At 30.7% G+C, this 13,458-nt stretch overlaps 1 protein-coding gene across 4 annotated transcripts; it reads left to right on the forward strand.

Moving 5' to 3' along the window:
• The first annotated feature begins 2,437 nt into the window (after window positions 1-2,437).
• LOC131623259 (uncharacterized) lies at window positions 2,438-4,437 on the forward strand. 4 transcript variants are annotated; one of them, XM_058894256.1, is made up of 3 exons: window positions 2,443-2,569; window positions 2,656-2,686; window positions 4,036-4,437. In XM_058894256.1, exon 3 carries the CDS (start codon window positions 4,054-4,056, stop codon window positions 4,252-4,254), a length of 201 nt encoding a protein of 66 aa, XP_058750239.1. In that variant the 5' UTR covers window positions 2,443-2,569; window positions 2,656-2,686; window positions 4,036-4,053; the 3' UTR covers window positions 4,255-4,437. The 4 variants fall into 4 exon arrangements, with proteins under 4 accessions (XP_058750240.1, XP_058750239.1, XP_058750238.1 ...); XM_058894258.1 differs by having other exon boundaries at window positions 2,452-2,587; XM_058894257.1 differs by lacking the exon at window positions 2,656-2,686 and having other exon boundaries at window positions 2,438-2,655.
• The last annotated feature ends 9,021 nt before the right edge of the window (window positions 4,438-13,458 follow it).

Raw genomic sequence — 13,458 nt, forward strand, 5'->3', positions numbered from 1 at the left:
AAAAGAGGCATTCATGTTTATTTCAACATGTTTCTTAGTCAAAGGATGCTCAATTTGTTAATCAGTCAATCCTTTGATTAGTTGATGGTAACCATAATTGTAGTTTATAAAATGAGTTTTGTGCAGTGTGTCACTTAAAGAATTTTTACATAATTCTTGTGTTAGTTGATACATAGAGATAGTGCGCGGGTGAGTTTATTGAGTTCATCATAGAATATTTTGAAGTGACTATTGGTTATCATTTGAGAGATCGCTTTCATCTTGTCTCACGTCGTCTATTTCTTATCATAATTATTTCAAGGTGGATATCAACTATTGTTCAAGAGATCGTTGATGTTGTTTCACTTCATGTATTTCTCGTCATAAATCTTATGTATTACTCTAGAATGTTTGATTATGTATTATGGTTATACACTCATATTGATGTGTGTTCTGCGTTTAAGGTATGATATAACCTGATCAGCTATAAGTTAAGCTCAATAGCCAAAGCCAAACAAAGCTTTTAACACATGGCATACTTTAGAATCAAACAAAGCTTTTAATGCAGGACAAACTCAATAATCTACAACTAATATTTTATAAAGGATTAGCTTGCAACTTTAACAAAGTAATTTTCACAAGAGAATAAAATTCTGAGATACATCACATAAGGCACAATGATGATTACAAAATATCTTTCATAAGAGTTTTTCGATCTTTTAACACTACAGCAATCTTCGTGAAAAGAAAAAATGAAAACAAAGAGGGTGGAAGAAGCATAGAAGATTTTTTTAATCAGAATTTCAATGTTAAATAAAATGAGGAGAAACCTCCTTTATATAGAAAAATTTTGGCTCAAATGAAAATAATCCATGGGTCATTTTAATGTTTTAATCGATTAAAACTTCTTAAAGAAAGGCAACCCTAATCTAAAAAAGCAAAGTCAAAGATGGCTATATGAACTAATCAATTAAAATCTTTTTTAATCGATTAAGAGGACATATACCTTGATCTAATCAATTTGACCAAATCTTTGATCGATTAGGAAGTGTAAAAAATTTCCTGATTTATTAGAACTACTCCTTAATCAATTCTACATAAAGCCTGGATAGGGTTTCAAAAAAATTTATATAAAAAAAATAGAGGTTTTAAAAGCTTTTTTTGTGTCTGTGTGAAGCAATTTTATATAAAATAGAGGGTTTTTAAAGACTTACTCTTGACCTTTAACATTTTAACTGATCACTCTATGACACGAAGCGTAAGATCAGGCAAACTATCACACCTTCACAATTTCAGGTTTTCAAATTCCCTTGCTCGATACCACTATGACTTAACACTTTATTAACCCTCATGGGTTGGCCTAGTGGTTGAGGCTTGGGTCTTAAGAGTATTCTCCTCTTAAGGTTCCAAGTTCGAATTCCACTAGGTGCAAACAATCCATGTGTTAGGCTAGTCCATACAGAGCTTTGCCCTGGCTTTAAGCGGGATCCCTGCAAGTGGACGGTAGGATTGGTCTCCTTGAATTAGTCGGTCGCAAGTCCGGATACCAAGATTTCAAAAAAAAACACTTCAACTAAAATTTGAATTTTTGGATTAATGAGACTTGAGATATCTTTTTGATTTGGTTCCATCATTAGAAGTTTAAGTGGCAGTTGAAGTTAACTCCCTGATCATAGAGAATTCTCAACATCCACAAATCATCCTTTAACCTATAGAGTTGTTATCTTCAAAGTTAGTGCTTCATCAATAGCCATCATTAAAATCAACTGAGGATCATACATGCAAACACATTGATCCACAAATATATCTGGAACTAGGGGTGGCAAAACGGGCCCGGCCAGGGGGAAAGCCCGTTTTACCCGCACTTTTTCGCGGGGCGGGACAAGGTTTTAGGCCCGTTCTCTTTAATGTGCCCGCCCCGTCCCGTTTTTTTGTGGGCTTTTGCGGGCATTTGTTTTTTATAGAATTTTACTATTTTTAGGTCTAAAAAGTCGAATGCCCGCGGGCTTTCCCCGCCCCGCCCTCACTTTTTTGCGGGGCGGGGCAAGGTTTTAGACCCGCACTCTTAAAAAAGCCCGCACTGCCCCGCCCCGTTTTTTGCGGGCATTTGCGAGGCGGGCCTAAACGGGGCGGGCATGCCCGTTTGCCACCCCTATCTGGAACTAGTGACTTTGATGCATTTGAACAGTTACACACTTGAATTTTTGATTTTTCTCAAAGCTTCTAGTTTTTTAGTTCATTTTATCAAGTTGAAAATGGACACAACTATAATAATATTGCGGAACATAGATCAATCTAAATGATTATAATGATTATGAAATAATACTAGATTGACTGTATATTCAATAATAGTTTAATTAACCCGTGCGGCTACACGAATTTTTAATTAATATATACATTAATTTTTATACATATTTCTCATTCTTTCTTTCTCCTCACTATTCTTTCTTTCTCCTCACTTTCTCATCACAACCAAACACACTCTTCACGCGTTATTACTATCCAAACCAAACACATGTTTGCCTCATAGAAAGAAAGAAACAACGTTGTCGTTTTAGACAAACATCACCTCCTTATTTCTAGGTCCGAGGTACAAGGAAACAAAGAGGTTTAGATTCATTGCGTCTAATCTATTTCCCTCTCCACGTATCATATTCTAAAGGGTTTCAATTTCAGGTACCATATCAAGCTCCATTTTCAATTCCAGGTTTGACTCTTATTCAATTTTATCCCTTTTCTCTCTATCTTTGAAATTCATTCGTGACGAATTTGATCAAGATTATGAATTGGGGAAAAATAGTGTTTTTGTTAGGGTTTATTTAGTGGTTTTGATTATGAATTTATGATATTAGAAGTTAATTAACATGATATTTTGAGGAAATGAAGAAGAAAAAAAGATCAAAAGAGGATCATTAATTAACTACTTATGCTTCAATTTACCTCATGCTTAATGAGTTTGAGAAAATGGGGTTTTAATAGGATGTAATGCTTTTTAACTCCGTAGTACCGACACTTATGAAAAAAGATGTGTCTGTGTCAGCATCAGTGTTGTGTACGGGGTGTTTGTATCTGTGCTTTGTAGCTTTTTAACTATAATTCTCTAAGTTTGATTTGTGCTTCAACATGAGTCTTTTTCTCTCCGCCTATATGATGCAATCAACTATGCAAAACTTGCCGGATGTGGATTTCAGATTTTTGAAATTATAGTGTAATGAGATATGTGTTGAATTTGATTGATTGCCATTATTATTACTTAGTGAAGAAATAGAACAAATGAAAGAAAGAGAGTTATGTTTATGTAATTTCTGTAATGAATGATTGATAGGAAATATTGAAATTTTTTTATAGAGATAATGGCCTAGCCTAGGTACAGGATCTACTAGGTTTTGGTGTTTGCAAGGATTTGAATGGAAAAGAATCATATGTGTTCCTTATGGTCCAACTAGTATTGTCTACTACGAAAAATAAAGTCTCAGGAACAGAGAAAATCGGCATTGGTACTGTCATATTAGACTTCAAACCCAGATTTTGATCATTATGATAGCGGATCAAACTATAGAGGCTTATCGAGTATGAAGTATATATGATAAATTGCTAATTTAGTAGTTCAACTTTGATGAAAATTAATAGAATAAAACAACAATAGGTTTTTTTCCACTAGACAAGATCTCAATTGATGCGATGACGTTTATCAAAAACCAAAGTTTCAGTGAAACTGTATACCAGGATTAATCTTTCTTGAGGCTTAATATAGATGTATCTTCTTTTTGTTCACTATTTATGCATATCATATTTCTACCAGAAATTATTTTGTGGCTGTTTGTAACACCAAACATCCTGTTGTACTATGGAATTATCTCTACTGCTATGCCAAGATGCAATGAGCATGACGAAGTGCTTTTGTTTCCAAGGGTTAAATAGTAAATCATGAATTTTTGCATGCATTTAAATTTTTAATGGAAGCCGCGGTGTTGTAGCATGCCATGATTATTCTGTGCAGGTGTTGTGATTTATGAACTTATTTTGTATGAAAAATAATCAGTTTGCATTTTGCAGGTTGTCCCTTTATTAGTTATGGCAGTGAAGCCGACAGTTGCATTAAGAGCCATCCTTGTTGGAGGCATAGCGGCATTTGCTAAAGTAGCAGGTGTGATGAAGGCTGCAGGTGGCGTAAAGGTTGGTGCGGCTGCAGCTGCCATGACAGCAGCAGCAACTGCAGCTATGGCTGGTTCAAAACAAGAGCAAAATGATGCTTCTCAACAGCCTACAAAATAACTGTCTTTTGGAAAGTTTATGTAGCATAGTTCAATACCCGGTTAGTTAAATTTAGTTAAATAAACCGAAAGATAAGAGGCCATATGCAAATTTTAGTTTTTACAGATGAGAATGTATTAACCTCTGGAAGTCTTTAGTGTATGATTTCATTAAATTTGTAAAATTCCTGAAATTTTAGACGAAGTTGTGTATTTTTGAGACTAACTCCAAATCTCCAATTGAGTTGTTTGACTATTATTGATAAAATTATTTATCTGATAAGGTAGTTGACATTTTGGATGTGATGAATCAATATGAAATTTCTTTTGATAATAGAAGCATGAAAAGTAAGATGTCAATTGAAGGATTTATGTTTGGTTGAACGAATACTTTGACACTTTCAAAAAGTCATTTTTAGTTTGGCTTTTGGAATAGGAAAAAACAATTGGTGTAAAATTGATTTTTTTTTTTTTAGTGATTTTGAGGTGTTTGGTTCTGATAAAGTTGAATTGATTTTGCTTTCAAAATTGATTTTACTTGAATCTAGAATTTGTAGTTTTTTAGTTTAAACGAAATTTTTACATTGAAGTTTGTTGTTCAATTCATATAATATAGATGTATCTCCACATAAATAATTTTTTTTTTTCTAAAATAACCATGTTTTTCAATTAAATTTCCTAAATAACAATCTTTTTCATTATTTACCCAAATAATAAGGTTTGGTTATGGATTTAAGTGGTGGCGCCATCTCATATTACGCATGCATTGAAAAAACAATAGAGAAGACAGAATAGGCATCATATGAAATGGCGCATGCATAGCCAAGGCCTTATATGAGATGGCGCATGTAGACAGGCTTTGAGAGGAGACGCCATCTCATATGGCACATGAGTGTAATTGATTCCTCATTTTTTTTTCCTATAAGTAGGAGCTCCTTTCCTTTACCATTATTCACACATCTTCTCACTTTCTCTCTAAGTAGTAACAAACCCGTGCATAAGCACGGGTTCTGTTCGGTTTCGTATATAAAAATATTTAGATCAATAATAGATTTTTTTCCGTAAACCATTTTTGGATCAAAAATATTTGATCATAAATATCATTTTTCGTCTATAAAAATATTTAGATCAATAATAGATTTTTTCCGAATACAGACTTCATTTTTGTTTAGGTATCATTTACAAAAATATTTGGATCAATAGTAAATTTTGTATATAAAAATATTTAGATCAATAATAAATTTTTTCCCGTATACCATTTTTTAATAAAAAATATTTGGGTCATAAATACCATTTTTCGTAAATAATACATTTTTTTCCGTATATAAATATTATTTTTGTTTAGGTATCATTTATAAAAATAATTGAATCAATATTAAATTTTCGTATATTAAAATATTTAGATCAATAATATATTTTTTCCCGTATACCATTTTTTGATCAAAAATATTGGATCATAAATACAATTTCTTGTATATAAAATATTTATATCAATAATAGATTTTTTCCCGTATACAGACCTCATTTTTGTTTAGGTATCATTTACAAAAATATTTGGATCAATAGTAAATTTCGTATATAAAAATATTTAGATCAATAGTAAATTATTTTTCCGTATACCATTTTGGAATAAAAATATTTGGATCATAAATACCAATTTTCTTAAATAATAGATTTTTTTTCCATATACAAATATTATTTTTGTTTATGTGTCATTTACAAAAATATTTGGATCAATATCAAATTTTCGTATATAAAAATATTTAGATCAATAATAGATTTTTTGGCCTACTCCATTTTTGAATAAAAAATATTTGGATCATAAATAACATTTTTTGTATATAAAAATATTTAGATCAATAATAAATTTTTTTCCCGTATACAAACTTCATTTTTGTTTAGGTATCATTTACAAAAATATTTGGATTAATAGTAAATTTCGTATATAAAAATATTTAGATCAATAGTAGATTTTTTCCCGTATATCATTTTTGAATAAAAAATATTTCGATCATAAATACTATTTTTCTAAATAATAGATTTTTTCCGTATACAAATATTATTTTTATTTAGGTATCATTTACAAAAATATTTGGATCAATATTAAATTTTCGTATATAAAAATATTTAGATCAATAATAGATTTTTTGAATAAATTTTTCCCGTATACCATTTTTGACTAAATAATATTTCAATCATAAATACCATTTTTTGTATATAAAAAATATATATATCAATAATATTTTTTTTTTGTTGAAGAAAGAAGTGAGAAAGTGATGAAAAAAATTAGAGAATAGAGAGAGATTTGATAAGTTTGATAAAATATAAGAGTTGTATTATTTTAATAATAAAATTAAAAACTTTATGGTGCAAAGACCAAAAAACCACAATTTTAATGTGGTGGCAAAAAATCAATTAAGGTTATTTTTTACTTTTCCACAACCATTACTTTTCTTATATTATAGATTTTGTCTTTATGTCATCTGACATTATTTTCAAAAGAGATGAGCGTTTGTTTTTCAGCTATCAAACCCCCGATTAAAATGAAATTATGAAATATCTACTCCATGGACCATCTTAAGAGGTCCTTGATCCGATGGTTAGACGGGGAGATTCAAGATGGTGAAGTCATTAAGAAGAATTCAAAGACATAGAACAACCACCTCACTTGCAACTGGAGAGCCATAACACTGGTGGGATGAAGTCAAAAATGACATGGATGTAATGACTATGATGCATGGAACAGATGATATTATTTTGACAATTGTAATTTCATAGATTTTTGTCGAGTTAAGTAATGTTAATCGTTGTATGTGTTGTTTTAGTCTAATTTGTGTTTGGTTTGTTGTAACCAATATGCTTAATGAATAAAAAAAGTTTAGTTCAATTCTAAAAATAAATTACAAAGAGTGCATACAATATTTATGTTGTAGAGCTTGTTGCACTATTAGGACAATGTGTTCACGTGTGTCCGATCTAGCGGCATATACTACACTTCCTTAAAACTTAAATTTTTTTGTTGGAGAACTATTTTTAATAGACTCCCAACTAAGAATCAGTTGATGAAGAGGAATATCATCCACAACAAAATCAATAAGGTATGTCATTTTTGCTGTGAAATAGCTGATGACGGAGACCACCTTTTCTTCTTGTGCAGTTTCTCACATAAAATTTGGAGTAACATTTATGTCCGGCTGAACCTGATAAGGTTGGGTGGACTACAGGGGTTAAATTACTTTGAGTCATTTTGTAAAGCTTTAGAAGGGAGGATTAAAAAGAATAAACTTACAATATTTTGGGTGGCCACTGTGTCGTCTATTTGGTTGGCAAGAAACAACTCTATTTTTAAAGGAGTCTCTTGTGTACTAGATGACATTATAGAAAACATTAAATTAATCTTTTGGTCATGACAATACATAGACAACAAGCGGGTTAAATGTTCCATGTGGTACAATTGGTTACATGCACCAGTAGATTATTCGTAAAATATTCATTTTAGTATCTTAACAATATCCTTAACATCATATTGGTCCTTTAATTTTTTTTCATGTCACCTTGATTGGTCCCTTAACTTCTAAAACGTTTCATTTTAGTCATTTTTATCTAATTAGATACAGATTTAGCGACCGATTTCAAAGTTTTTTCGTCGCTAATTAGACAAAAAGGATTAAAATAAAACATTTTAAAAGTTACGGGACTAAGGTGACACGAAAAAAATTAAGGGATCAGTATAAACTCAAAGGTATAATTAAGGGACTAAAATGAATATTTTACCTAAATTATTTTATTTCAAATTGTGTGTAAGGGTGGCAAAGCGGGCGGTCCGCCCCGCCCCATCATATGTCCGCAAAAAAAAAAAAGCGGGACGGGCAAGCCCGCAAATTGAAATGGGCATAAAAACCTAGCCCGCCCACCAAGGTGGCGTGTTGACGGGCGGCGGGCTTGCCCGCCTATTTTTTTACTTATTATTTTTTCATTTTTTTAATAGATTTTTTCACATTTTATTTAGATTTTTCACATAGTTTTTAGAACAATTCTTTATAAAGCATTTTTTAACAAATTTTACTTTAAAATATTGCATATATTTACAACTAATTGTATAAAATGAAACCATAAAAAATTAGAATTAGTAAAATTAGCTTAAAAATAGCGGATTTTGACGGAGCGACAGATTTTAGCGGGCGGCGGGCTTTGGCGGGACGGGCTATAGCGGGCGGCAAGTTTCGATGGTGCGGACTATGGCGGTTGGCAGGCCTAATTTATCAACCAAACCCGCCATTTTTTCCGGGTGCGCGGGGCAGGTCGTGCCACGCCTATGTGTAATGGGTTGAGGATCGATCCTTTTGTACTCTTTGTTAATATATCTCTATTTGCTTGTAAAAAAAACAAATCAACATGTTTTTCTAATAGAATACTAGTAAATCAATTATAGCTCTATATTCTTTTTTCCAATTTTTTTTTATGCATACAAATTACAAGATTGCTCATGCATAACTGATTAGATATAACTAATCACTTGATATATGTTTTTTTTTTTGGCAACAATCACTTGATATATATATATATATAAAAGGAAAAATGTCTAAGCACTCATTTCAATTAATGACAAAAGATTTGTCCCTTTATTGATCATAACTTTGGAAATGAAGTTATGGATTGAAGAGAAAACCAAGAAGCCAGATAAAAGAGTAAAAGAAAGTGATAAGGGAGGAACTAGTCAAAGAGGCAGAAAAGTTGGGATTATTTTTGGGCAGAGAAAGCATCTTTCTATCTCTTACCATTACAATGACAAGTCAACTAGGACAATGACTCTATATTATTCTTCATTAAAATAAAATAAAGTTTGTTTGGAGAATCTCAAATCAAAAGTTATTTGGTATATGATTTATATCCTATAAATTTTTTTGATCAAATTAAAGTTATTTGGTAAAAAAATTCTCTCACGAAAGTAACATTATTCAAACAACCTAATAAATTCTTATGTTTGTATTCTAAAAGAATGTTGGAAGATTTTTTTTATAATCCTTCTAATACTCACTATTTTACTAGATGAAATATATTTATTTTCACTGAATCAAAAATAACGATATTAAAATATATTTTATTTAATGAAAAACGACTTTAGAAAAAGCGATAAAAAAAATTGTTACTAGGTGTTACTGCGGTTATATCTGCGAAAACCTAACAACTTTATTTTCTTAAAAAATATTTTCATTTTTTAAAGTGTGCGACTGTTTCGGAACTATTTTGGTCAGTCCTCGACAATTCTTCCTTAATTGAAGTTAAGAAATATTGTATGAACTTTGATTTTTCTCGAACAATATCATTGTTCTGATTGACCTCAAGTTTACATTAGTGTAATTGTTATATAAAAACTACTTAAATCTAAATTTCAAACAATGTGAAACTATATTTTCTAGCCCTAACACTAACCATTCTCATTTAGAAAAACAGGGTTAGAGTGAATGTATAAATGGCAAAATTCCCACCTTTTAGAAGTAGCACTACATGTTGTTGTGTTTTGGCTTGTGCTTGTAATTGAAAATGCAAGACAAAAGTACCCTAAAAAGCATAAGTACAACCAATAGAAACAGTAATAATAGTACAGGAATATAGTCTCATTGGGGATTGTGCTCTTAGCTACCTTATAGCAATAGCTACCTAGCCCACCACTCTTTCCTTTTTCGTTGTTTAGCTGTTTTTGCGCCTTCCTTTTCACACATAAAGAAATTTTAGCACTTACATAAAAATGACAAACATCCAATCACAAATCATTCATTTTCTTCATCACATATGACTTCTAGGAACATGTTGTGTCATCTGATTTACATCATTTATTATTAATCCTAACATTTCTTAATTAGATGATACAAATTATAATCTCTTCCATTGATTTAAAAACTAAATGATTCAAATTATACAATTTTGAATAATGAGGTTTGCAAGTCCTACCGAAAGCTACAAGAGATAAACAACTAAGTAACAACAAACATTCACTAATTATGAGCATACACAATAATAAATCCATTTGGAGTTGCTTATTCGATCTATTTTTAATGAGTAAGTTATTGTCATATCAATTTTTTAAAAATTAGGAACTTTTCACATTCTAACATGCTTTAAGTTGTTGGATTTACAATTTAAAAATATATTTAAAATGATTTGCAATAATTTGAAAATCTAAGCTAAATATTCTTTTTTCATCTCATCCCAACCTAGTTCCTTTTTTTTAAAAAGATCAATTTAATCGTTTAACCATGCTAATTGAATTATACTAGTTCTTTTTGTCCATTCTATTAGTCAAAGTCAAACCATAAGATTATGTGGCATTGACGTGAAATGTCACGTGACTGATTTAACGATGAATTTTTTTTTACTTAAATATTTTTTTGAATTTTAATTATTGTTATTCCTCTTCAACCTTTCATACACCGTTTTTTTAACCTTTCACTGGTGCTTTACACTTTGGTTTACCATCATCTTTACCTGCATAAAGATATTCATTGTATTCCCTCCACTTTGCTAGAATCTCATCCACAAATTTAGTCCATTTTTCTTTCCTAATATGTTTTCACACTCAATAATTCAATTCACAATCTCTTAGAGAAACAAAAAGAAAGAACCAAATCAAGAACAATCTCTAGAAAACTCTAAGAAATCAGATTCAAAAGTGGATCACGCTTCTGATAGCGTCTCTGAAGGCCAAGCGCCTCCCAAAAAAGACCCTTAAGAAAGATTTAGACGATAACTCTAATGACATCACTGTATGTAGGATAGAACATGAGGATTTTCCTGAGGGTTTGACAGGATTAGATTTAGGTAGACATTCGAGAATTTTACATTTAAAATAGGAAGTAATTACCTTGAAAAAAGGGTATTTCTCTTCCATGGATCACTGGAATGTACTTTGTGATCATGTTGGAGACATTCATAAAACAGTCAATAAGAAATCTTAGGAAGTTATGCGTTAAGTGGAATTACTTGCCCAAATCTTTTGAGAGGCTATATCTAACCAGTAGAAAGATAAGTGAATAAGAAATATGAAGGAGGAGATAGAGTCCATGAAGAAAAATCAGATATGAAAGCTTGTTCAACTTCTTAAAGGGAAAAGGGGTCATCGGTTGTAAGTGGGTGTCTAAGAGAAAATCAACAGTAATTGAAAAAGAAAGGGAAAGTGTCAAGGTTCTTCTTGTAGCAAAGGGGTACTCACAACAGAAGCCAGAGGCTTTCATTTACTTGGAGAAGCCAGAGGGTTTCATTTACACTCAACATGAAAGACTAGTTTGTAAATTGAAGAGATCTTTGTATGGTTTGAATTAGTTTCCAAGACAATGGTACAAACACTTTGATTAATACATGCTTCAGATTTGGCTACAGTAGGTGTGAGTATGAATATTGTGTTTATGTCAAGAGCCTTGATGACAACTCTTTTATTTGCATGTTATTGTATGTTGATGATGTTGATTTCTACTAATCATTTGCATGACGTAAATGAATTGAAAAAATGTTGGAAAAGGAGTTTGACATGAAAAATGTAGGTGGTATTAAGAAGATTCTTTAATGGAAATTCATAGGGATAAGAATGCTAGAAAATTATGGCTCTCTCATAAAAGTTATGTTGAAAAGATGATAGAGAAGTTTGACATGAGAAGTTTGAAGGCTATGAGTACTTCATTGGCGAATCTCTTTAGGCTCTCATTAGATCAGTGTTCAAAGACAGATGCAAAATATATATGTCAAAGTTTTCTTATGCCAATGTTGTTGTTTGTTTAATGTATCTTATGGTCTACATTATACCAAATTTGGCACAAGCTATAAGCCATGTGTTGTAAGTTTATGCGTAAACCAAACAAGCGTCATTAGGAAGCAGTCAAGTGAATATTCAAGTACTTGAATGGTACAACAGGTCATGGTATCATATTTAACAATGAATAAGGTGACCCTTTGGTTGTAAGATTTGTTGATTAAGACTATTCTAGTGATAAAGATGATAGAAGATTTACAATAGAGTATGTATTTTGTTTAGTATGAGTACATATTTGTTAGATATCATCGGTATATTTCTTAGTGATCATGTCATTAATTGAAGTAGAGTACATGGTGGCATGTAAAGCTTCCAAAGAATCCCTATGGGTTACATGATTGGCAAGAGAATTGAGTGTTGAGCAAGGTGGAGTTTGGTTGCATTGTGATAGTTAGAGTGTCATTTATTTGGCAAATAATAAGGTGTATCTTGCAAGGACTAATCATATTGATGCGAGGTTTCAGCGACTTATAAAATTATTTGCATATGGACATGTATTACTTGAAAATATTTATACTTCAGAGAATGTATCTGATATGTTGACCAAACTAGTCATCAATGACAAGTTCAAGCATTGCTTGAACTTGTTACATGTATCTCAATGTTAAGCAAGAGATGTATCTCCGTAGTTGACAAGATGTGATCATCATGTAAAAAATCTTCATAAGGGTTTGATATTCGCCAATGTGGAGATTATTGAGTATATATTATATTAAAACAAAGAAGAACACAATAAATAAAAATTGCAATTGAATCTTATATCCAACAAATTATTGTGGATAGATAGATGACTGGGGGCACGGAGACAATTGCCCCTACAATACGGTCCAGAAATATTATTGTAAATTGAGGCGTACTATAATATATATATATATATATATATATATATATATATATATATATATATGAGAATGAGTAAGTTATATGAGAATGTAATAACAACCATTGGATTTATATTTAATGGTTGAGATTAAAAGATATTTTTTAAAATTTAATTAATAATTTCTCATTCCTCTTAATGACACATAATTTATTAAAGATTACAATTTAATCTCAACCATTTCCTTTTCAATCTAATGGTTCTTATTCATTCTCACTAGAAATGCCATATATATATATATATATATATATATATATATATATATATATATATATATATATATATATATATATATATATATATATATATATATATATATATATATATATATATCATTGATTAAATTGTACAAATAAAAATTGATCATACTCATAATTTTTTTATGTTTTTTCTTCTTTAATCTAGTTGTTGTTCTAATAATAATTTATTTTATTTTAAAGTAAAATACTTTACTAAAAGTGATTAGGTTGGGTCAGAAAATCTACAACATCACAAAGTAAGATAACGGGTTCAAACTCTTATACCACGCGAACTAAAAAAAA

This window comes from Vicia villosa, unplaced genomic scaffold, assembly GCF_029867415.1.
Source record: "Vicia villosa cultivar HV-30 ecotype Madison, WI unplaced genomic scaffold, Vvil1.0 ctg.000060F_1_1, whole genome shotgun sequence".
NCBI classification, from domain to species: domain Eukaryota; kingdom Viridiplantae; phylum Streptophyta; class Magnoliopsida; order Fabales; family Fabaceae; genus Vicia; species Vicia villosa.